At 40.7% G+C, this 24,601-nt stretch overlaps 1 protein-coding gene across 4 annotated transcripts in view; it reads left to right on the top strand.

Annotated features, from left to right (window-relative positions):
* The window catches only part of RORA (RAR related orphan receptor A), an 811,781-nt gene that overhangs the window by 760,098 nt on the left and 27,082 nt on the right, over positions 1-24,601 (top strand). For all 4 annotated transcript variants that reach the window (XM_044925518.2, XM_025296493.3, XM_025296495.3 and 1 more), the window contains 2 exons: positions 2,129-2,214; positions 22,985-23,126. In XM_044925518.2, the coding sequence (XP_044781453.1) occupies positions 2,129-2,214; positions 22,985-23,126 (228 nt within the window). The remainder of the gene's footprint in view (positions 1-2,128; positions 2,215-22,984; positions 23,127-24,601) is intronic.

Genomic DNA, 24,601 nt, shown 5'->3' with positions numbered 1-24,601 from the left:
CAGATGGTAAACAATTTGCCTGCAATGCAGGAGACCCAGGTTCAATCCCATCCCTTGGAGGGGGAAATAGCAACCCACTCCAATATTCTTGCCTGGAGTATGCCATTGTGAGAGGAGCCTGGTGGGCTACAGTCCATGGGGTCGCAAAGAGTCAGACATGACTAAATGATGAACACTTTCAAGTACTTTGTGTTGTCTGTTTATTCTCTTCCTGAAGGTTTGGGATGGGGGAGGCTGGTTCTCATTACAGACTAGTTCATCCACATAGGAGAATCCAGACAATAACTTTCAGTTGATACCACCTTTTAGGCTTTTTCTACTACCACTTGGCTTTTGTCTCTAAAAAACACTGGGCAAAATTTTCTCTCTCTAGAGCTGCAAACAATCTATGGCATAAAACTTTGCCTCTACCATATATTAAACATATTGGAGGAGCCAAAATTGTGTAACATTACTAGAGTTTAGATTTAACAATGAATTCTCCTTGAAGAAATCAAGCTAGTCTCTAAGATGAGGAGGCCAACTTAAAGATGATCTTTTTGTTGAGTGTGATCTTACAACATACTAAGCTGCATAATTCCAAATAGACGTATTAGTGTACAAAGACACCATTATTGGGGTATTAGAAGGCTTTGGGTTTATGGCATATTTATTGGATGTGAGATTTTGAACAGTGTCTAACTCTGGACCATGAAACTAAGTAAGTCAACACTAAAAGTGATTGATAGGAAAAGCACTCACTAAAAGACCCCGCAGTACTTGTAGTCCCCTTGGAAGGAAGTTAACGGGAACACATCATGTGTAATGAGGTTAAGTCCAGTAATGCTTGCTCTTTCAAAGTATCGAATATAACATTACATCAGATCTAGAGTAAGTGGTTGTGGAAATTACCCCTGGATAGGATGTGATATGACATTGGAAGAAATTAGGCTCAATATGACATTGGACTCTGTGTACGTGTGTTAGTTACATCATGCAATATCGATACATTCCATAGACCAGTCATTGCTTTGTGTGAGGCATGGCACTAGGTAGGGTCTTCATGAAAATGAAATATACTTGGGCAATTGCAATTTGTGTTTATGTGTGTGACTTAGTAGATAATCTAACATATCCAGTAGTGAAAACCATGGAAATAAATTTAGTGTAATGGCGTGTTTCAGGTAAACTGGTGAATGTTACCATCCTGTATATTTAGCCTAGTGTCGATTCTTTATTTCACACATAAATTATATTTAAGAGGTCCAAGTACTTTGTTTTGCCTAATTATTCTATTCCTTAAGTTATTTTTTGATCCTTAATTATGCTCTTTCCAACTCTGCTCAAGATAAAATATGTTTGCTTAGAAATGTGCTTTATCATATTTGGGAACTTTGGTGTAATATATATTAATTATTTGGTTATTCCTCCAGTATGAGACATCTTTAAGTAATCAGTTAGATAGAAATACATGCATGCTATACCAGAAAATCAATTTTCAGCATAAATAACTCAGAAGCTACATATTCTATTTGTCCAGATTCATCACTGTTAAATTCTGATAGGACATTAACGTTATGGTTGAAAGGTTTTGATCGTACACAAATGGACTAATTTTTAACACATGGCAAGTCCATTAATTAAAGATGAGTAAGGAATTCTTACCAACATATGTAACTTATTAATATCTTGAATTGAATCGTTTTCCTAAGTAGTCTTAACTTTTTGGAGTCTATTTTTCTTCACCTGCCAAGCTACAATGCTGTAGCCAACACAGATTTATGACCTTTTAAAAATAATGATGGAAAATGAGATCGGAGGAAACATTTTAGTATCTGCTTTGCTCTGAGGCCTAAACTGCGAACTCTCCAGTTCTTGAAGGCTTTGAAATGCTGATTCCAGTCTTCTTGTGGGTTCTTAAACACCTTCTCAAATGACCCATTTTAATAACCTGAAAGCTATTATATAACGAGCAGCCATAATTTAGTCCAGGGCTCTAGGGGGACCCTCACAGTTCAGCAATGAATAGTTAATGCAGTATAATGTTTAGCAGGTTATTAGTTTTCACGATACAAATGCTGATCAGGGAATGCTTTTATAAGGTGTTTAAAAGAAAATGTAATTAACTGGTTGCGTGCTTCTGTTGCAGCTCAAATTGAAATTATTCCATGCAAGATCTGTGGAGACAAATCATCAGGAATCCATTACGGTGTCATTACATGTGAAGGCTGCAAGGTAAGCCTTTTTAATTGTTGTTGTTGTTTCTATTAATGTTCAGGGTGGGGGTATCTTTGTGACTTTTATTTTTTACTTCTACGATGCCTAAAAATTCAACCCCTTGACATTTTGAGTGATGAGAAACAACAGGACGAAATAAGCATTGGGTGTTCATTACAGTGAAGGAAGTTTTATATATAGATATATGTGTGTATACTCACACGCGCACACACACATATAAAACGCCTTCCATCAAAATAATGGAAGGCTGGAGAGAAGCGTTTGAGTGTGGCTCATTTGTCACTTCCAATCCCAGCATTGATATCTCTCTGGTTATCTTCTTTCAAAAAAGAGACGACTCTAGACTTCCGTAATGTCCCTGTTATAAGCTTTATAAGAAGGCGTTTCCGATAAGTTTAATGGGAATGCGATTGAAAATCTTATTGTTGGCACACAGATGTTGATACATCTGGTCAAACTGTGGCAAGGTTTTTGGGAAGAACTGAGTTCTGGTCCCAGGGCCACCACTTGTTCCTATTGTTTTAGGCACGTCTGCCTCTTTAGTGACTCTGTTTCTTCATCCATAAAGTGCCATCCTTCCTGTCTTTTAGAACTATTCCAAGAATAGAAGTAAAAACTATAAATAGTCCTTATAAGCTAAAAAGTGCTATTTAAATCTAATAGTCTTCTTGCTGTTGTTACTATTTTAATCATTACTTATGCTGATCACAGGGCAACATGGACAGCACACGCATAATGTGGGAATGGAAAATAAAGACGTTTCTCCTAATCATTCAAGACCCCTACACCTAGATTGCCTCTGTCATTCAAATTTCAATTTATTAAGATTTCAATCCTCCTGCTTATCTTGGAAGGGCCTTGAGACAGCTTACTTACAGGATAAAACAGTGCAAAATAAACAGGAGAGAAGCTATTTGGACACGCAGGAGGCCTCTGAGACAGTTGCTTGCTACTGAACCAGGCCTGGATTAGCCCTAAAGCATTTGGATGGTGAAGGAAAAAAATAAAATCAACATATTTGGTTAGCTTTCCTTTAGTGAAATTAGAAAATACAATGTCATAAAATGCAAAACCACCTTCACACACAAGTAACTACTGAGAGATTTAAGAGAAATTTCCCTCATAGCATCCTTATGTCTTGTTTTACTGTTAATCATTCATCGTAACATTTACCACTTTATAAGTGTACAAATGCTTCATATCGATCTCATCTTGGGGAAGCTTGAGATTTCCGCACACCAACTACATACTTTTTTTTTTTTTTAATTCACTCATCTTTAGAAATAGAGAACTTTCTACTCAAAGGAAACTGAATTATTCATCTCTCTCTGGTAACCCTCAAGACCTCAAGCTTCTGTATTAGCAAGGAAAATAAATTATTTCCTCAATTTGCCCTCCCTCCAAATTAGTTACTAAATTAAAATTAAAACAAATGAAATCAGCTGCCTGGCCCATGTTACAAGCTGTAAGGAAGAGAGAGCGCTGTCTATGACAGCTGGCATTGCATTGATTTTTGAGGTTAATTTGGCTGTCGTGACTGGACAGTTGACACACGTCATCCTCACCCACTCTGTTCGCACCTTCTTGTCCCTTGTGGGGGATGGCGTAGCCTCTTTGTTTCTCTTTTTTTTCCTGTTTTTAATTGGAGGATAATTGCCTAGCATGGCCTTTCTTGATGAAAGGTGTATAGCCAGCAGTGCTTCTCTACCAGGAGGTCCAAGCACACTTGACTTTTGTGCGTTGCCTGTCACCTAGGTGTTTTCTTAAGTGGACAGGTCCCAAGCAGACAAAGCTGCTCACTCTGTCTGTGTCTCTCCGTAATGCCACACATAGTTTAATGTGGCAAATTGAATTGAATACAGAACCTAGGAATGGCATCCAGGGCAGGGCCAGGGAGAGGGCGCAGGCTACTTCATAGGAAACACCCCAGCAGTTCTGAAGATTAACAACATGCTATTCAGAAAGATTTGAATTGATTCCCTGAGTACCACTGTTTACAGAGGCAGGAACGATGTGTGTTTTCTTTGTTTATTTATGACAAAAATGAAAGTGATAAGAAAGCACAGGGCAGCTATTATTTCCCTATTGTCATTTTCCTAGATTCCCTTCCAGGTCTTGTGCAGCCTCAGTGCCAACGTGGTTTTGGTTATCTGCAGCTCTGTTTTTCATCACTATTCACTTTATACAATGGAAATATCAAAAACAATTAAAACTTAATTTCATTAACAGATTGGGCCTATGCCCAGTCTAGGATCTATACAGTGGTATGTGTTTATATTTGATGAATGTAGTATTTGTTTTGTACCATAGTTTCTGCCTCAATTAACATTTTTTTTAATTGAAGTATAGTTGATTTACAATGTCATGGTAGTTTCAGGTGTACAGCACAGTTATTCAGAATCTTGTCCAGATTATTTTCCCTATGTGTGTGTTAGTTGCTCAGTCGTGTCCAACTCTTTGCAGCCCTATGGACTGTAGCCCACCAAGCTCCTTTGTCCATGGGATGTCCATAACACTGTCCATAATATTGGAGTTGGTTGCCATTTCCTTCTCCAGGGGATCTGCCCAACCCAGGGATTGACCTGGGTCCCTCACATTGCAGGCAGATTCTTTAATATCTGAGTATAATCCCCTAGTCTATACAGTAGGTCTTTGTTGGTTATCTATTTTATATATGGTGGTATGTACATGACAACTAACATTTTCATCTCTAGTAGGAGTGAAGTCAAGAGATTTCTACTTTTGCCAGTGGTGTTAATGATTTATCATATTCTAACCAGATGGAGATGGTTGTATCATGACAGACTGTCGATAATTAATCTCTGTGATAGAATCATCAGATTTAAGGAAAATTTCTGATTAGACTTCCCTGGTGGCTCAGATGGTAAAGCATCTGCCTACAATGCAGGAGACTTGGGTTCGATCTGAGTCAGGAAAATCCTCTGGAGAAGGAAGTGGCAACCCACTCCAATACTCTTGCCTGGAAAATCCCATAGACAGAAGAGTGTGGTAGGCTACATTCCATGGGGTCACAAAGAATCGGACACGACTGAACAACTTCACTTTCACTTTTCTGATTAGATATATAAATAGATATAAGAGAAAAAAAAGTAACTCCGTCTTTGTCTGAAAAAAATCACTTTGTGAATGTATTTTGAATTGCATTTTACAAACAACAACCTGAAGCCACAAGAAATCATAGGACCTATATATAGTCACTGAAATGATTCTGTCTTCACCACATACTTGCTCAGGTAAGCATTACACATGAACAGCACAAGTGGATGTTCTGGGAACTCTTTTTCTGGTTCCTGAGTACTCCCAGCTCACTCTCTCTATGTCCCTTTGGCTGTGTGCAGAGAGACAGCACAGTGCCAGACTTATGCTCTGGTTCTTGAGCCAGACTGCCTGGGTTCAAGTCAGAGTTCTGCTGTTTACCAGTTCGAGCAGCCGTCCAACCTCTTTGCGCCTCTGTGGTTGCACACGCTTGGGTGAAGCCCTCACGACAGCGCTAGTGTAAGAAGCACTCACTGAGGACTGCTTCGGGTCGTTATTCTTGGGCAAGCCTGAGCAATGTGCTCTGTATAGTCAGACACTATTTCCAGGACACCTGTGGGTCCAGTCTTGATTTTGTGGCCATTCGTAATTTGATATGTAGCTCTGCCAATATAAACAACAAAAATACGAGCACCCCCTTGGGTGCTTTATAAATGCTCTAAGGAATCTAAAGACACAGAAGATGAGATTGGGTGCATTCAGGGTGGTGTGGCTATAGACACGGCAGTTCAGTGATTAAGATTCCGCGCTTCCATTGTAGAGGACTTGGGTTCGATCCCTGGTTGGGGAACTAAGGTCCCACATGCCACATGGCAAACAAGCCCAACTACTGAGGCTCTGCACTCAAGAGGCCATGCTCTGCAACTGGGAAAGCCCCTGAGTGGCAAAACTATAGAAATCCCACCTGCCACAGCAAAGATGCAGCACAGCCAAAAACAAACCAAAAAAAAAGATGACCGAATCCTTCCTTCATGCAGCTCACAGTCTACTTCTGGAGATGACACATTTGTAGCATATGAAGAACACAATACTAGGGTGAGGCCACAGTCTGAGATGTGACCCACGAAGCACACATCCACTAGGCATCCAGAACCTAAAAATGGGCAAGTCTTGGTTGTATTCTAGGGACAAGATGTAGTAGCCTGGTTTGACAAGAGCAGCGGGTTACTTCGGAGAAGGCAATGGCAACCCACTCCAGTACTCTTGCCTGGCAAATCCCACAGACAGAAGAGCCTGGTAGGCTGCAGTCCATGGGATCCCTAGGAGTTGGACACGACTGAGCGACTTCACTTTCACTTTTCCCTTTCATGCATTGGAGAAGGAAATGGCAACCCACTCCAGTGTTCTTGCCTGGAGAATCCCAGGGACGGGGGAGCCTGGTGGGCTGCCGTCTCTGGGGTCGCACAGAGTCAGACACAACTGAAGCGACTTAGCAGCAGCAGCAGCGGGTTACTCTTTCTACAGTGGAAGATAAGGTTAGACAGTTATGCCATCCCAAATTTTTAAGAGCTTTGTTATGCCAAGGTTTTTATTATAAAAATATTGCCCTTGTTCTTTGGAAATAATAAAGAAACAATGTATTAGCATTGGGCAAGCCCTGAATATTGCATTTCAGAAGACTGTTGAATCCAGGCCTAGGAGGGCTTAGCTCTGTGAGAAAAGATGTTTCTGAGCTTTTGGAACAGAAAGTAGTCCCAGCCCTGGGTGAGCACTAGCAGGGGGTGTCATGTAGGCTGGGCATGCTTGCCAGGGAGGAGGGGCCAGGCCATGGAGCATGGAGACAGAGGAGAAGGCCAGAAATAAAATGAAGAGGCTGCTTTTCAGGGTTCAGGTTGGCTCTTCAAAGTGAATACAAATGCTGAAGTGTTTATGGTTGAGGCTTTCTTTTGAGATATGGCTTCCCTGGTAGCTCAGCTTTTAAAGAATCTGCCTGCAATGCAGGAGATCTGGTGTAATTCCTGAGTCGGGAGGATCCACTGGAGAAGGGATAGGCTACTGCTCCATTATTCTTGGCTTTCCTGGTGGCTCAGCTGGTAAAGAATCCCCCCCGCAATGGGGGAGACCAGGGGTCGATCCCTGGGTTGGGAAGATACCCTGGAGAAGGGAAAGGCTGCCCATTCCAGTATTCTGGCCTGGAGAAGTCCATGGATACAGTCCACGTGGTTGCAAAGAGTCAGACATGACTGACTTTCACTTTCCTTTTCACTTTTCTTTTGAGACATGGTTCTGTTTATCATCCGACTTCAGTTCTTACCTTCAGTATTAGATACAGTGGCTGCTTAGAGGATAATGATGAAACATTTATCTCAAGATTAAAAAACACACACACAGTTTTTCATCCATATTCTCTCAGTCTTTGGGGCTCTATCATAACTTTTTCCCCCAGTTTTTTTGGGAAACAATTGGCATATGTTACTGTATAAGTTTAAGTCATTCAGCATGATGGTATGATTTACATATCTTGTGAAATGGTTATCAAAATAATTTCAGCTAACATTCATTTTCTCATACACATATGATGCTTCAACAACTTGAGTTTGAACTGCATGGATCCACTGAGTTATACTCACACAGATTTTTTTCAATAAATAATACTGAGGAGAAATTGTAAATAAATATGAATTTCTTTTTAATGTTGTCTTTTCATATTTGATGTCTACTGTTGGTAATGCATATAACATCTCCTGTATTGTATATGACAATATGGATGTAGATACTGACAGACAATTCATCTTGAAAACAAAGGACATAAACTTATGGTATTGATAAATACAATAGAGGACTGTCAGTATAGTTTCTCCTCCCTGTGATTTTTTAATAACATTTTCTTTTCTCTGGCTTATTTTATTGTTAGAATACATTATATAGCTCATACAACATACAAAATTTTTGTTAACTATTTATGTTATTAGTAGTTCAGTTTGCAGGGAGTCAAAAGTTAAACTTGGATTTTTTACTATATGAGGGTTTACAACCCCTAACCCTTGGCACTGTTCAAAGGTTAACTGCAGATACAATGAAAAAAAAGAAAAAAAAGAAAGGGAAAATTTTTTCTCCTTGTGATGAAAACTCTTAGGATTTATTCTCATATCAACTTTCTTACATATCATATGGTAGTGTTAACTATGATTATCATTCAACTATGACTTCTTTTTTAAATTTTGATTGCTTTTGTCCATCATGGATTTTTTTTTTTTTTTTGCGCCAGTTTTAATTTTTATTTAGTTTTTGGCCATGCCATGCGGCATGCAGAATCTTAGTTCCCCCAACCAGTGTTTAAAACTCATGGCCCCTACAGTGGAAGCATGGAGTCTTAGCCACTGCACTGCCAGGGAAGTCCCTAACTTCTTAAATAATAATGTACAGTTGAGTATTGAAGTTAGTAAATTGATTTCTGATTACACTTAAGACCCTTTGCTGCTGCTACTGCTGCTAAGTCGCTTCAGTCGTGTCCGACTCTGTGTGACCCCATAGACGGCAGCCCACCAGGCTCCCCCGTCCCTGGGATTCTCCAGGCAAGAACACTGGAGTGGGTTGCCATTTCCTTCTCCAATGCATGAAAGTGAAAAGTGAAAGTGAAGTCGCTCAGTCGTGCCCGACTCTTAGCGACCCCATGGACTGCAGCCCACCAGGCTCCTCCCCCCATGGGATTTTCCAGGCAAGAGTACTGGAGTGGGTTGCCAGACCCTTTACCTTGTGATAAGTCTAAGAATGTGTCAAATATTTATTCATCAGTTAATGCATTTAAGATGATGTCTTATGAAAAGCTTCCTCTTCCACCCAGGAAAGGGAGAACTTGGAATTTTTTTTTTTTTTTTTTTTTTTTGCATTAACAAATATTCTCTCTGAAATTAGCAAGTCTTTTCAGAGATATCCCAGAACATATAAATCAGTACTTTTTTTTTTTCTGTTAAAGAGTTAAAGCATTTTCTGGAGTTGCTTATGTTTTAGGTTAAAAATACATATCCACAAATGTTCCTTTTAGGCCCAAATTGTTTTTTTTTTTAAGGGTTCTAATATTTTCATTTCAGTTGTAAAATTTCACTCACCCTGGGTCAATCTTGTCCACTTTTCAGCATTAGTACATTTATGCTCAACATTTTTACTTCAGCACTTTATAGCACTTGGCCTCAGTATTAGAGCTAGCCATTTAAAATGAAAATTATATTGGCTGTTATTACATCCTGTGACATCAGAATTTCATTTCTGTTATAGACAGGTGGTAAGAACAAATTTTTTATATAGCAAAATATTCCAGGCCTGTGATGAAATAAATGCACAAGTGGTTGGATGTGTTAAACCCCAATTTGCATCAAGATGATTTGGATATTTGAGGGGGTTTTTTTTGTTTTTAGTTTTTTTTTTTCTTTTTCGGTTTCTTTGGTTTGGTCTTAATCATGCCTCCGCTCATAGAAAATGCTGGGCTTGTGAGCTTGTGGTGCATAGGGTGTACCGTGGTGTCTGGCTCAGAGTAGGGCCTCTCCTGCGTGCTTGGGAATCACTGTTGCTGAATGTGTCACCAGGATTGGATCTGAGCATGGCAGATCACCAGATGTATGGCAAAACAGACATCTCTTACCAAATACAACACATGAGGTCAGCTTTAATCAGAGAGCATTTGCACGTACAATTCTACGGGGAGTTCAGTCACTGTTGAACGGGAAAGTAGTTGAGAAGATCCATCTTGCCATGATTTATTGCTACCAGCTGCCTGAGTGTGGGGCCATACCAGCTCACTTTGGCAAATTATGTTTCCTGTTTTGTTTTGTTTTGTTTTTCCTAAAGAACAAATTTCCCTTTTCTTTTGCTTCCTTTTGAAATGTTATTCCTGCCTCCCCCCACTTTAATTTTATCATTTCTTTTGCCTCTTCCTTTCTTTGATTTTAATTTATGCATGCCCTCTTTCCCCCTCAGTAAAATTAAGTTGCCAGTTATATTCTTTTTTAACTTTAAATCCTTAACTTTCAAGCCCACGTTTATCCAAAGATACGTCTTTTTTCTCTCCCCCATACTTCTGAACATTCCAACAGGAAGTTCTGAAAATAAATAAAACCGAAATTGAGTTCATACCTTTCCAGCTAGGATTCTCTGCTCTTCTCAGCCTCGGGAGTGAAATGAGAGGGATTCCCACTTCCATAGTCTCCCAGATCCCAACATTTCAGTTGGCTTGGAAAATACAATAATCCACTCAGGCATATGAGCATTCACAATAAATCATAGAGTTATGAATAAATCTCGGTTGTCAAAAGCAAATGTGTAGCCGTTCCAACGCGTCTGCCATTAGAATTCAGCAAGGCAGCTGTCAGCTGTTTTCTTGTAATTAAACAGCCAATGAGCAGCTAATTAAGACATATGTGTATACAGAAGTGGAAGTGGGTATGTTAATGAACTGTAGGAATCAATTCATTAAGTGAAAATTGTCAAAAGACCAAACATCAGATCAGCATTTCAGCCTATGCCTCCCTGGGAAGGAGCCCCGAGCAGGAGAGGAGCCCCTGAGAGCCAGAACCCCACCCCAACACCTTCCCAGCCACACTTACAGGTCTCTGCCGCTAAGGCCCACTTGGGGGCGAAGATATTAATAACCCCAATAGGAAATGTCACATCTATTTCAAAGTCTTTTATTAAAGAGACCTAGCAAAGGAAAGTTGTTTTCCTACTTGTATAAACCTAGTATTTGATACCCTATAAAATGCCATCTCCCTCAGCTCATGTCTGAACCATTATATGGAACTTTGTACAACTGAAAAGAGAGGCTTTTTTACCTGTTTGTTGTTTATCTGTTTTTGTTTGGTCTGCCCCGTATCTTTGTATGCATGTCTTCTGGGTAGTATATTAAGAACTCTCTGGCCTTTGGGTTAAGATGTACCCAGATTTCAAGAATTCAAATCTTGGCGCCTCTCCTTCAACTGCTGTGTGACTTTGAAAAGATGGTTTAACCTCTCTGAACTGGAATTTTCTTATTTGTAAATAGACATAAAAATACCTGCTTTGTAAAGTTGTGAATTGCGTGTAAATCGTGTTTGTGAAGTGTGCTCCATGGTGCTTGGTATAGAATAGGAGCTCACCATGTGATTGTCAACACAGTTTTTTTATCACTGGCATCATTTTTCCTCTGGTCTTTCATTCCACGAGTGTTTGTTGACTGCTCCAAGTACTAGGCTGTGTAATAACCCATTCAGAAGATGGCGGGTGTGGGGACCTGAGAAAATTACAGTGAAGCTAGAGAAAAGTAGATGGATTTGAGGAATATGAAGATGACCAGAAACAGCCTAATTTAGTGACTGCATGCATGTGGATGGGGAGGGAGCCGGGAAGCCCATCTTTCTGCTTTGAATATCTGGGTTAAGGGTGGTACCCTTGCCTGAGCAAAGAAACACTGGAGGAAAAGAGACTGGGAAAATGATCAGTGGGTCAGCAAGTGTTCTATTCGGAATGAAGATAAAGCCATTCAGTATGTATTGAATGGATAAACAATAAGGTCCTACTGTATAGCACAAAGGAAATCTATATTTAGTATCCTATGATAGGGGCTTCCCTGGTGTCTCAGTGGTAAAGAATCCATCCGCCAACACAGGACATGGGTTCAATCCCTGATCCAGGAAGATCCCACATGCCAAAGAGCAACTAAGCCTGTGTGCCACAACTCTCGAGCCTGCACTCTGGAGCCCAGCAGCCACAACTACTGAAGCCCACACACCCTAGAGCCTGTGCTCCACAACAGGAGAAGCCACTGCAGTGAAAAGCCCACACACCACAACTAGAGAGTAACCCCTACTTACCACAACTAGGGAAAAGCCCACTCAGCAATGAAGACCCAGCACAGGCAAAAATAAATAAATAAATATATTTTTTAAATATATCCCATGATAAACATAATAGAAAATGATATAAAAAAGAAGGCACATATAACTGAATCACTTTGCTGTACAGAGGAAATTGGCATATTGTAAATCAACTATAGTTTAATTTTTTAAAAAGATAAAGCCATCCAGCTAAAGTTTCTGGAGAATGTTTGTATATGTGTGTGTTGGTGGTGGGGATGATGGGGCTGTAGAAGGCCAAGCCACAACTCTGGGTATGTGCCTATCCAAAATAGAGAGGAGCCACTTAGACAGCCTATTGGAAAGCTGAGCATCCAGCAAGGACTGGGCTCAGTCCAGTCACCCGCTGGTCAGTTTTTAACAATCAACTCTCTGGAAAACAAACAGTGTCTATATGTATGTACATAACTGTAGTGTGTATGTCACTGATACAATTACATACAATTTACAAGTACTGCAATTGACAATACATCATTATAAACAGAGTATATAATATATGAAATGAAAGTGAAAGTGTTGGACTCTCAGTCGTGTCCGACTCTTTGCGACCCCTTGGACTGTAGCCCGCCAATCTCCTCCCTCCATGGGATTTCCCAGGCAAGAATAATGTAGTGGGTAGCCATCCCCTTCTCCACGGGATCTTCCCATCCCAGGGATCGAACCCAGGTCTCCTACATTATAGGCAGATTCTTTACCATCTGAGCCACCCATATAATATATAGTAGATATTATATATATGATGTATAGTATGTGTGTAGACAGATGATTCTCATTGAATACACTCATTGATTTTTGCTGAACTCTTACATGCACACTTGTGGTTGTGGTTGATGAAAGACTGTAGCATCAATGTGATTTTTCATTTACAATAATAAGAGGAAAGGGAAACAAGGAAAAGCATGTTTTGGAACTTCTTTCATTTGTCAGTGATGATGTGAGCAACTACTTTCTGAATCAGATAATAGTTTTTAAAAATTGGAAGGCTCAATCATCACATTTTTTGTGCCCTTCACAATGTGATAGCTATAGACATGACATACTTTTAAATTGAACCTGCATTGTTATCATTTTCTTCATCACTTTTTAAAAAAATGTATTAAAATATAGTTCATTTACAAGGTTGTGTTAGTTTCAGATGTACAGCAAAGTGATTAAGTTACACATATACATATATTCATTCTTGTTCAGATTCTTTACCTTATATGGATTATTACAGAATATTGAGTATAGTTTCCTGTGCTGTACAGCAGGTCCTTGTTGGTTATCTATTTTATATATGGTGGTAGTGGTTTAGTCACTAAGTCGTGTCTGATTCTTTGCAACCCCATGGACTGCAGCCCACCAGAGTCCTCTGTCAATGGGATTTCCCAGGCACAAATTCTGGAGTGAGTAGCCATTTCCCTCTTCAGGGGATCTTGCGACCCAGGGATTGAACCCACATCTCCTCCTTGGCAGGTAGATTCTTATCACTGAGCCACCTGGCAAGCCCATTTTATATATAGTAGTATGTATATGTCATAAGTTAGTGTTTAATAATGGTTATGTTTAACAATTGGTTCACAAATTTTCTGAAATTTTGACATTCAGCTCTTGCAACACAGTATCAGCCTTCTCCCATACCCATGGCCTCTGTCCCCATCCTAGGAAACTCCAATCTAACGGGATCAATGAAAATTTTCAGAGTATACAGCCAGATTTTTTTTTTTATATAGCAATAGAGTCTTCCCTGGCTAAGACTCTGCACTCCCAATGCAGGGGACCCAGGTTCGATCCCTAATCAGGGAACTATATCCCACAATGAAACACCTAAAGATCCCACGGTGAAGATAGAAGATCTTGCATGCAACAACTAAGATCTAGCATGGCCAAATAATTTTTTTTAAACTAGGCAATAGAATTTTCCAAAGAACAGAGGCAGAAGTTAGAAATAAAACTCAACAGAAGGCACTTTGAAAGGCTTGGTGAAATAAGGCAGGAAACACTGGCAAATTCTCTTTGAGGCAGTGGAAATGGAGGCGGAAGGTTGATGAATGTGAGGAAATCAAGACTGAGTAATATGGGTTTTGTTAGTCCAACACTGCAGGAGAGATGCTTATGTGGGAGGCACTACACTTAAAATTAGGACGCTGGAGTTCAAGTCCCAGCAATGACATGAAGCCATGGGGGAGCCTTGGACATGTCACTCAGCTTTCTCAGCTTCATTTTTGTTATCTGCAAAATCAGAGAGCTAGAGTAGATCCCTGATTCTTAACAAAGGGAAAGCAGCAGAGTCTTCAGGAAGCTTTGTTAAAATGTTTACCATACAGAATGACGCATCTTCTTTTTTGATCTACAAAAATGGCACTTTCACATTGTTCAAACGAGCATGTATATCAGCGAATATACCCTCAGATGTTCTGGTTCAGAAGATCTCAGGTGTATTTTTTAAAAGTTCCACCGGTGATTCTGATACACATTCAGTTGGAGAACTACTGAGTCAAGTAATCTCAACTTCCTTTCATCTCTAAAGGCTGTTTGCGTATTCTAACGTGCTGTTTGCAATAACTGCATGTGAGTCTGCTGCCACTAGGTGGTGGTAGTGTGCCACAGTCACACCAAATACCGGTATCCTGAACGTCATCATGGTGGCCCTCTGCTCAAGCCCACCGTGTTTGTATTGGCACAGCTCCATGTGCCTTGACAGCCATAAAAAGTGAACTTTTCAGAAAGCCAAAGAAGTCATTCATTAGCTCAGCTTTTAGAAGTGAAACTCCACCATTGTATATTTAACATCTGTCCGAGCTGACTCGCAGCTTCTGCGCTTTCTTCTCTACACATACCTCCTCAGTTCCTCCCCAAAACTCCAAGCACTGCCTTGCGCTGTCACTGCTCTCTGTGTGGCCGCCAGCTTCCCCACCCTTAGGACCGGGATCCCAGCTTACTCGTTTATCAGTGGGACCCTCTCCAGGTCCCACATCAGTCAAGATCTGGCTTCTACATTTATGAGCAGGCTTCTCTCTTTATGAAGGAAGATACCTACCCTACGTTCTCCCTTTCTTCCTTCTTGCCCTTCTAATCCTTCTCCTCTTATATGCTCATTCGCTTTAAATACTTCATCAGTTTAACTGCCCAAATCCTCTGAGAAACCCCAAGAATATACTGAAATGAAGAGGTTTTATTTTTTTGTTTATTGGTCATGCCTTGTGACATGTGGCATTCTTGTTCCCTGATCAAGGATTGAACCCATCTGCCCTTCATTGAAAGTTCAGAATCTTAACCACTGTACCACCAGGGAAATCCCTGTAGGGTTGTGGGGTTTTGTTGTTGTTGTTTTAAGGGGAGACAAGGGGCAGGAAAGGAACACCAAGCCCTCGTTCTATCTGAAAGGCAAAGTTTGGTGTGTCTGATTCACCTAGGCTTACCCTTTCCCTCCCTCCATGGCTCTCACCTTATAAACCTGCCTGACCCCTCCCCTTTGGTATTTGATAGCTAGCCTTGTGGGCTGTCAACTTAGTCCAAAAGAAAGGTTTTTTCTGTGGTTCGTAGCGCTGCCACTCCCTGAACTTTCCACAGGCACTTACTCAAATGACTCAGTGAGAAGTAAATGGGATTGTAAAGAGTAAGGTGTGCCTATTTGCACGTTTGCTTTCCCCAAGCCCTTCGGAGCTGAGACAGCTAAAGAAGTGGAGTCCTTTTTCACGTATTGGTTCCGGCCTCAGCACCATTGCTCCAAGAGCATGTGGAAAGCCTCGTGGATTTGTCTTGCAAATAGGTGGTACAATTTCTCAGACATCTTTAAAGATAGTGACTGCGCCCTTGGATTCAGTTTTGTTGTTGTTATTGTTTTGTTTTCTAAATGAGCCTAAGTAATTTAGAAATAAGTAGGGTGAATTAAAGAGGACATAACCTTCCTGGTGATAAATGAGGGAAAAATCATGAAATTGTGAAACTGACTTTCTTGTGTGAATAACCCACATCAGGAGGTGGCTATAGAAGAGGAATTTATTAAATGCCTGGGCAGTGACAACATGGCCAGCTAAAGGGGTTAACCGGGAGGAAAACTAATTTCAGAACAGATCAGTCTTGCTCCTTTATCATGCATACCTGTGTCTTGACACTGCTTCCTTTAATGGTCACCTTCTATAAGAACCCCCAAGTGGGAATCCTTTTTGACACATAAAAGAAGCAGAAGAACAACAAAAGGGATAAAAGTGTGAGTTCTGGAATTAAACCACCTGAATTCAGATCCTGACTTTATCCCACGCTGGGGGAGAGGGGGGGCGGGGGGAGAGTGGGGAGGGGTTTGGGTTCTGAGCTAGTGCCTTTCTAAGCCTCAGGTTCTTTGACCTAAAAACCAGGAAAATGATAGTGCCTGCCTCAGGCTGCCCTTGTCAAAATTAAAGCCTCTTACACAGAATGAAGTAAGTCAGGAAGAGAAAAACAAATGTCATATATTAATCATATATATGGAACCTAAAAAATGGTACTAATGAGCCTATTTGCAGGGCGGGAATGGAGACCCAGACGTGGAGAATGGACTTGGACACGGCGGGGGAAGGAGTAGGGGCACAGATTGAGAGAGCAGCGCTGACATGTACACACTCCCATCTGTGAAACAGCTAGCTGGTGGGAAGCTGCTGCAGAACACGGGGAGCCCAGCCCGGCACTCTGTGATGACCTGGAGGGGTGGGATGGCAGGGCGAGGAAGGCTTCAGAGGGAGAGGATGCATGTATACTGGTCCATAGGCTGATATAGGCTGATTCGTGTTGTTGTACGGCAGAAACCAACACAACGTTATAAAGCACTTATCCTCCAATAATTTAAAAAAATTAAGTGATGGAATCCATATAAAGCACAGGGTGACGAGCAAATAATCAGCACGTTTTAATGCTACCTGGGATTGGTTTTAATCAGATATGGTAAGACACCTAAGACACAAACATGACCGCCATGAAGGGAGAGAAATTGGTTATAACATAGGTCCCTAGAAATTGGAGAAGGCAATGGCACCCCACCCCAGTACTCTTGTCTGGAAAACCCCATGGACGGAGGAGCCTGATAGGCTGCAGTCCATGGGGTCGCGAAGAGTCCGACACGACTGAGCGACTTCATTTTCACTTTTCACTTTCATGCATTGGAGAAGGAAATGGCAACCCACTCCAGTACTCTTGCCTGGAGAATCCCATGGAGGGAGGAGCCTGGTAGGCCGCAGTCCATGGGGTCACAAAGGGTCGGACACGACTGAGCGACTTCACTTTCACTTTTCACTTTCATGCATTGGAGAAGGAAATGGCAACCCACTCCATTATTCTTGCCTGGAGAATCCCAGGGACGGGGGAGCCTGGTGGGCTGCCGTCTCTGGGGTCGCACAGAGTCCGACACGACTGAAGTGACTTAGCAGCAGCAGAAATAGGAGGCACAGCATGCCACACAGGGGACCACAGTGAGAAGCCATGTCAGTCAGAGGCAGAGAGAAGGCGAGGAAAACCTGGGAGGAGGTGACCGGTCTAGTCTCCGGATTGGTTGGTTGCATGTGAACGTATGCTCCCAGGCAAGTTGTTTGCTATTTCTAGAAGCTAGGTAGCCCTGGGAAGTGTAATCGGCTCTGAGTTAGCAAGACCTCAAGATGTGAAAGCATTAAAAATACAGTATAAATAGATATGATTAGATGACTTCTGTGGCAGACCAGTGGTTAAGACTCCACCTTCCAATGCAAGGAATGTGAGTTCAATCCCTGGTCAGGGAGCTAAGACCCCACATGCCTCATGGCCAAAAAAACAGAACACGAACAACAGAAGCAATATTGTAACAAATGCAGTAAAGACTTTACAAATGGTCCACATTAAAAAATATATTTAAAATAATGCATTCATTAAGATCTCTCCTTCCATCACATCTTCACCAGTATCATTATCATTATTCCCTCTCAGGGTTCCCTTTTAGCAGAGCAAACTGGTGGTTGTATATGGCTTCTGTGCTAACATTTGGGAACTTGATTAGTGGTGGTTTGATGTTCAGTTAAGTTTAATGTGTAAAACCTAAAGAGTAGCCTTTTTTCCCTTTGATAATGACCCAAGCATTATTCAAGAGTGGTGTCTAGACATGGATTTCTTAGTTTTTAAGAAAGTGGAGACATTGTAAAGGATCCTAAGAATACTAAAGGTACAAAAGAACCTGTAAAGAAAGGTGGCAGATACTGTGATTTGGTCTGTAGGCGAGGTCCTGGGAGATAATGGTGCAGTCTGCATGTACTGGCTCCATTTAAATAAAAAAAGAGAGATCGTGCAGACATTCTTCATATTCAGTGATTAGAGAACAAAATGGAGCAGACCCTTTTTTTCCCTTTTATCAGCAAAAGGAAACACAAACTAAACCCCTGCTTAGGTCGAACTCACATCTATATATGACTACCGAAAAAACCATAGCTTTTACTAATGGACCTTTGTCAGCAAGTAATGTCTCTGCTTTTTAATATGCTCTCTAGGTCTGTCATAGCTTTTCTTTCAAGGAGTGTCTTTTTATTTCATGGCTACAGTAACCATCCACAGTGATTTTGGAGCCTAAGGCCATAAAGTTTCTCACTGTTTCCATTGTTTCCCCATCTATTTGCCGTGAAGTGATGAGACCGGATGCCATGATCTTTGTTTTTTGAATATTGAGTTTTAAGCCAGCTTTCTCACTCTCCTCTTTTACCTTCATCAAGAGGTTCTTTAGTTCCTCTTCACTTTCTGCCATTAGGCTGGTATCATCTGCATATTTGAGGTTATTGATATTTCTCCCAGCAATCTTGATTCCAGCTTGTGCTTTATCCAGCCCGGCATTTCACATGATGTACTCTGCATATAAGTTAAATAAGCAGGGTGATGATATACAGCCTTGACGTACTCCTTTCCCAATTTGGAACCAGTACGTTGTTCCATGTCCAGTTCTAACTGTTGCTTCTTGACAAGGATACAGGTTTTGTAGGAGGCAGGTAAGGTTGTCTGATATTCCCAGCTCTTGAAGAATTTTCCAGTTTGTTGTGATCTACACAGTGAAAGGCTTTAACATAGTCAATGAAGCAGAAGTAGATGTTTTTTCTGGAATTCTCTTGATTTTTCTCTGACCCAGCAGATGTTGGCAATTTGATCTCTGGTTCCTCTGTCATTTGTAAAACCAGCTTGCACATCTGGAAGTTCTCAGTTCACGTACTGTTGAAGCCTAACTTGGAGTATTTTGAGCATTACTTTGCTAGCATGTGAGATGCGTACAGTTATGTGGTAGTTTGAACATTCTTTGGGATTGGAGTGAAAACTGACCTTTTCCAGTCCTGTGGCCACTGCTGAGTTTTCCAAATTTGCTGGCATGTTGAGTGCAGCACTTTCACAGCATCATCTTTTAGGATTTGAAATAGCTCAGCTGGAATTCCATCACCTCCACTAGCTTTGTTTGTAGTGATGCTTCCTCAGACCCACTTGACTTCGCACTCCAAGATGTCTGTCTGTAGGTGAGTGGTCACACCATCGTGGTTATCCAGGTCATTAATATCTTTTTTGTATAGATGTTCTGTATATTCTTGCCACCTCTTCTTAATATCTTCTGCTTCTCTTAGGTCCATACCGTTTCTGTCCTTTATTGTGCCCATCTTTGCATGAAATGTTCCCTTGGTATCTCTCATTTTTGAAGAGATCTCTAGTCTTTCCCATTCTATTGTTTTCCTCTTATCTTTGCATCGTGCATCTAGGAAGGCTTTCTTATCTCTCCTTGCTGTTCTTTGGAACTCTGCATTCAGATGGGTATGTCTTTCCTTTTCTCCTTTGCCTTTCACTTCTTTTCTCAGCTATTTGTAAGCCCTCCTCAGACAACCATTTTGCCTTTTTGCATTTCTTTTTCTTGGGGATGGTTTTGATCACTGCCGGCTGTACAATGTTGTGAACCTCTGTACATAGTTCTTCAAGCTCTCTATCAGATCTAATCCCTTGAATCTCTTTGTCACTTCCACTTCCATAAAGAAGGCTGAGCACCGAAGAATTGATGCTTTTGAACTGTGGTGTTGGAGAAGACTCTTGAGAGTCCCCTGGACTGCAAGGAGATGAAACCAATCAATCCTGAATATTCATTGGAAGGACTGATCCTGAAACTGAAACTCCCATACTTTGGCCATCTGATGCAAAGAGCCAACTCATTGCAAAGACTCTGATGCTGAGAAAGATTGAAGGCAGGAGGAGAAGGGGACGACAGAGGACGAGATGGTTAGATGGCAATACCTACTCAATCACCTGAGTTTGAGCAAGCTCTGGGAGATTGTGAAGGGCAGGGAAGCCTGGTGTGCTGCAGTCCGTGGGGTCACAAAGGGTCAGACGTGACTGAGCAACTGATCAAACAAACAAGCCCCTGCAGTGACAGCAAACATGGAGTGATATAGTCTCAAGAAAGAACAAAATACCTTTCAGCCTTGGCAGAGATTATATGTCCCTGACTCAACCGAATACATAGACAGGTGACCTCTTGGTATCTCTTTCTAAGGCTCATCTGCCTCTGTTACCATTTATATTTTCTTGAAGTCTATTCAGTACCAAAGAAAGTTTTACTTCTCACTTTCTTGTCACAGAGAAAAGAAACACATTAAGGAAAAAAAAAGAAAAACAGCTTTAGATATTTTGAGAAAAGAGGGACTGCCTCACAGTAGAGATCAGACTTGATATCAGGAAAATTTGAAGTACAGTAGAGAGACAGATTGAGATCCTGGGCCCCTAACCTTGCCCACGTTGGTTAGTGAATAGCTTGGTAGACATCAGAGAGTTGGTAAAAGGTCAGTGCCTGCCCCTCCCATCCTAGGTTGGTCTCCAAAAGGAAAAAACTGGAAACCGAGGTTATATCCATCAGAACCATGACTTAATCCACAGAGTCCCCAGCTGTCAGGGAAGAAAGCAGATGCAGTGAATAGTTCTTCTTGCATAGCTCGAATACCTTTCCACTCACATACTATAGAAAAATCAAAAAGCACAGATAAACAAACCAAAAAAAAAAAAAAGATCAGCATTTGTTTTCATTTGAGGGCATAATTTTCCAAAGGTTTCTTCTGTGTTAAATATATGGATTTTCCCTCCAAAACTGGATTATATTGTGTTTAGTTCTTTAGCTGTTTTTTTTTTTTTATTAAGTAGTACATTTCTATCACCACCTTATGTCAATAGTTGTACTTGTGAAATACCGTTTTTAGTGGTGGCTGAATGTACAGATATCCAACATGACTCTTCCAGTTCACTACTGTTGGACATTTAGCATGTTTATAAATGTGTCTTACCTTACAGATAGAGCGGTGATGAACATCCATGTAGGTAAATCCTTGTACCTTTCTTATCATGCCTTTAAAATATATTCCTTAAAGACTAATTTCTAGTTCAGTGGATAGGCATGTTTTTAAAGGATTTTAGTGTAACTGCCAAGTTGGCCTCCAGACGAATCTTCTGATGAGAGAGTACTCTTATCAGTTTGCCCAGCACTCTGTCATTCCATCCATTCTTCAGGATTTTACCTTACCCTTTGGTACTGGTGTCCCCTTGGTCATGGTCAACTATCTTTGCCATTAAAGATTTAAAGATGATAATAGACTTTTGTAACCTTCATGGTTTTGCTTCATAGAAATGGCTCTGGTTACCTTCTTTTTTTTTTCCAGAATACATCCCTAGTTTTCAAAACCAATGAGAGATAAGTCAACTATCAAGCAATAACCAGAAACAAACCCCACATATATTTGTAAAATAAGGAACGTGCTTGTATAAATAACAAGTTTCTATTATATAGCCCAGGAAACTATATTCAATATCTTGTAATAACCTATGATGGAAAAGAATCTGAAAAAGAATATATATAATTGAGTTACTTTGCTGTACACCAGAAGCTAATGCAACATTGTAAATCAACCTTACTTTAGCTTTTAAAAATGTGCTTCTAAATAACACATGGATTAAAAAAGAGATCTATTGAAAACTAGAATGTGTTTCATATTGAATAATCATGAAAATACTATATACCAAAACTCATGGGTTGCTACCAAAATGTAACTAAAAGGAACACTGACAGCTTTAAGAAAAGACTAAGCAATGAACATTAATGAGCTAGAAAGAATCTAGCTCAAGGAGTTAGCAAAAATGAATGAATCAATGAATAAATGAGTAAATGAATGGAATCCTTGAGGTCAGTACTCTTCATGCATCTTATTACACCCTCTAATTTGCAAAACAGTTCTTAACAAATACGTGGGACTTGATGAACATTAGCTCGGATTTGTTCAATCTGAAAGTCCATGATTCTGAAAAGATGTTTTTTCCTAACTCTCAAGGGTAGCGTATTCCCAGTCTGATTGATCTGCCAAGATAATCCACCCACGTGTCATTTAACTTCTTGGAGCAGTAGATTCTGACTTGGGGAATGAAAGATACCTAAAGAGTGGTGGATTTATTTGGTCTAGTTGAGACTGCCACAGTGTCCACTTAGGTTAGGGTGAGGCTGCACTTTCTCGTCTCTGGGCATACAGAGAAGCATCTGTGTTTATTCTACTAAAAATGTTTTGAAGATGAAGGTTAGAGATGAGTTCCTTTGTACCATTGTTATTAAGCATATAGCTTTCGATCTTTAGAAGCCAAGAACAGGGCCTAGTCCTCATCCTTCTACATAAGCAAATGTCTATTGCAATTAAAGAAAGTTTTGCATGTGTAAGGGACAGAGGATTGGGCTCTGGGGACCCATTTTACTCAAGGAAAAAGAAGTGACTTTAATTTCATTAATGGTTTCCAGGATGATTGTGCTACAAGTTTAATTCTCCATTAAATATTCATGCCGATGGGCGCTTCCTTTCCTGCCTTTAGTATCATTCAGCTCAAGCTGACACTAACCTGTTTTCTATTTCATAACTGAATCACAGGGCTTTTTCAGGAGAAGTCAGCAAAGCAATGCCACCTACTCCTGTCCTCGTCAAAAGAACTGTTTGATTGATCGAACCAGTAGAAACCGCTGCCAGCACTGTCGATTACAGAAATGCCTTGCCGTGGGGATGTCTCGAGATGGTGAGCTCTCGCAGCCTATGTTGCATAATAGCACAGGGTTGTGAAAGTACCTTCTGAAGCCTGGACCCAAGTCTGCCAGAATATGTCCCCTCTGTCCCTCACCACCCCCTCCAGTCTTCCCTCCTCTGGCATCCCTGTGGGTATCACAGCAGTTACTTCCTCATCCATAAACCATCCAGGTCAGCTCACTGGCTGATGCAGGGCAGGATGGGGGGCATGGAGAAGAAATGTCTATGTGGTCAGAACACCTTCAGATTTTTGATATTTAAGTCATTGCAGGTGGATGAATTGATGGGAGGTAAGGTGTCACCTGAGGGTCTAAAAAAAGGATACCTTCTAGAAGCATTTTTTTTTTCTCATAGAAAACACAAGGCAGAGCTAATTGTTATGTGCTTTATACTAGTCAGCTTATTGGCAGTTGGGACGCATTAGCTGTTATGCTAACTGGATCCAAAGTCAAATATTTGTACATCCAGTATGTGTGGAAATAGTGCAAAGCAGGCCTCAATGACAAATGTTCTTTTCATTAAAACAAGCTATTTTAGCAGTTGCAAAACAGTTTAGGATCTTCCTGGAAAATTGTCTTCAGTGCACTGAATAATCAACGCCAGATTTCAAGGCTATTCTTATATAAGAAAATTGGGCTGATAGTACAGTAGATACAGTTTAAGGACTTTTCTGAATATACTGGCTGGTTGGCTACCGTGAGAGATCCCTTTGAAGGAAACATCACTTCCAGTGGAGTTTCAGACCCTGGAAAAATAAGGGTCTGAAAAACCTTTCAGGCTGCTAGACAGGTGTTCTGAATGTCTGCTTTCCCTAGAATCAGAAGTTCTTGGGCCTGTGGACCTACCCAGGCACAAGTTGTACACAGGATTGCCTCTTAGAATTTGTAGAAGCAAAGGGAAGTTTTGCGGATCAGAAGATGCAAGTCATAAAACTTACACCATATCCTCTGAAATTCCTGTGATATGCAACTCTACAGATTTCAACTTCCAGTGGCCCTGAACTCACACAACTAGGTTTATCTCTTATGAGTCTGTAAGTTAAAAAATCACAGATGGGTGTGCATTTTCTCAAAACCTAATCCAGGGAATTCCCTGGTGGTCCAGTAGTAAGGACTTCATGCTTCCATTACAAGGGCCATGGGTTTGATCCCTGGTCAGGGAACTCAGATCCCACAAGCTGTGTGCTGTGGCCAAAAAAAAAAAAATCTGATCCATTTATTTCACTTAGGGGATAGTATGATTACTGTTTTTAACATTAAGAAAAGAGAACACAATTCAGAGTCATGGCAGAACCAGTTTCCCCCTATTAATTAAAGGTATTAATCCCTTTGGGGATTCTAGACTATTCTTTTCAAAAAGAATTAAGTACCTTCAGTATGCCTTGTGAAGATTTTGTATATAAGTGACAGCTCATGTTATTGTGGGCTTGGAGTGAATTTGGGGGCTTATACAATTTTAGACAGGGCC

This window comes from Bubalus bubalis, chromosome 11 (assembly GCF_019923935.1).
Source record: "Bubalus bubalis isolate 160015118507 breed Murrah chromosome 11, NDDB_SH_1, whole genome shotgun sequence".
Classification (NCBI taxonomy): Eukaryota; Metazoa; Chordata; class Mammalia; order Artiodactyla; family Bovidae; genus Bubalus; species Bubalus bubalis.
The sequence above is the reverse complement of the archived record's forward strand: the minus strand, read 5'-3'. Positions and strand labels throughout refer to the sequence as shown.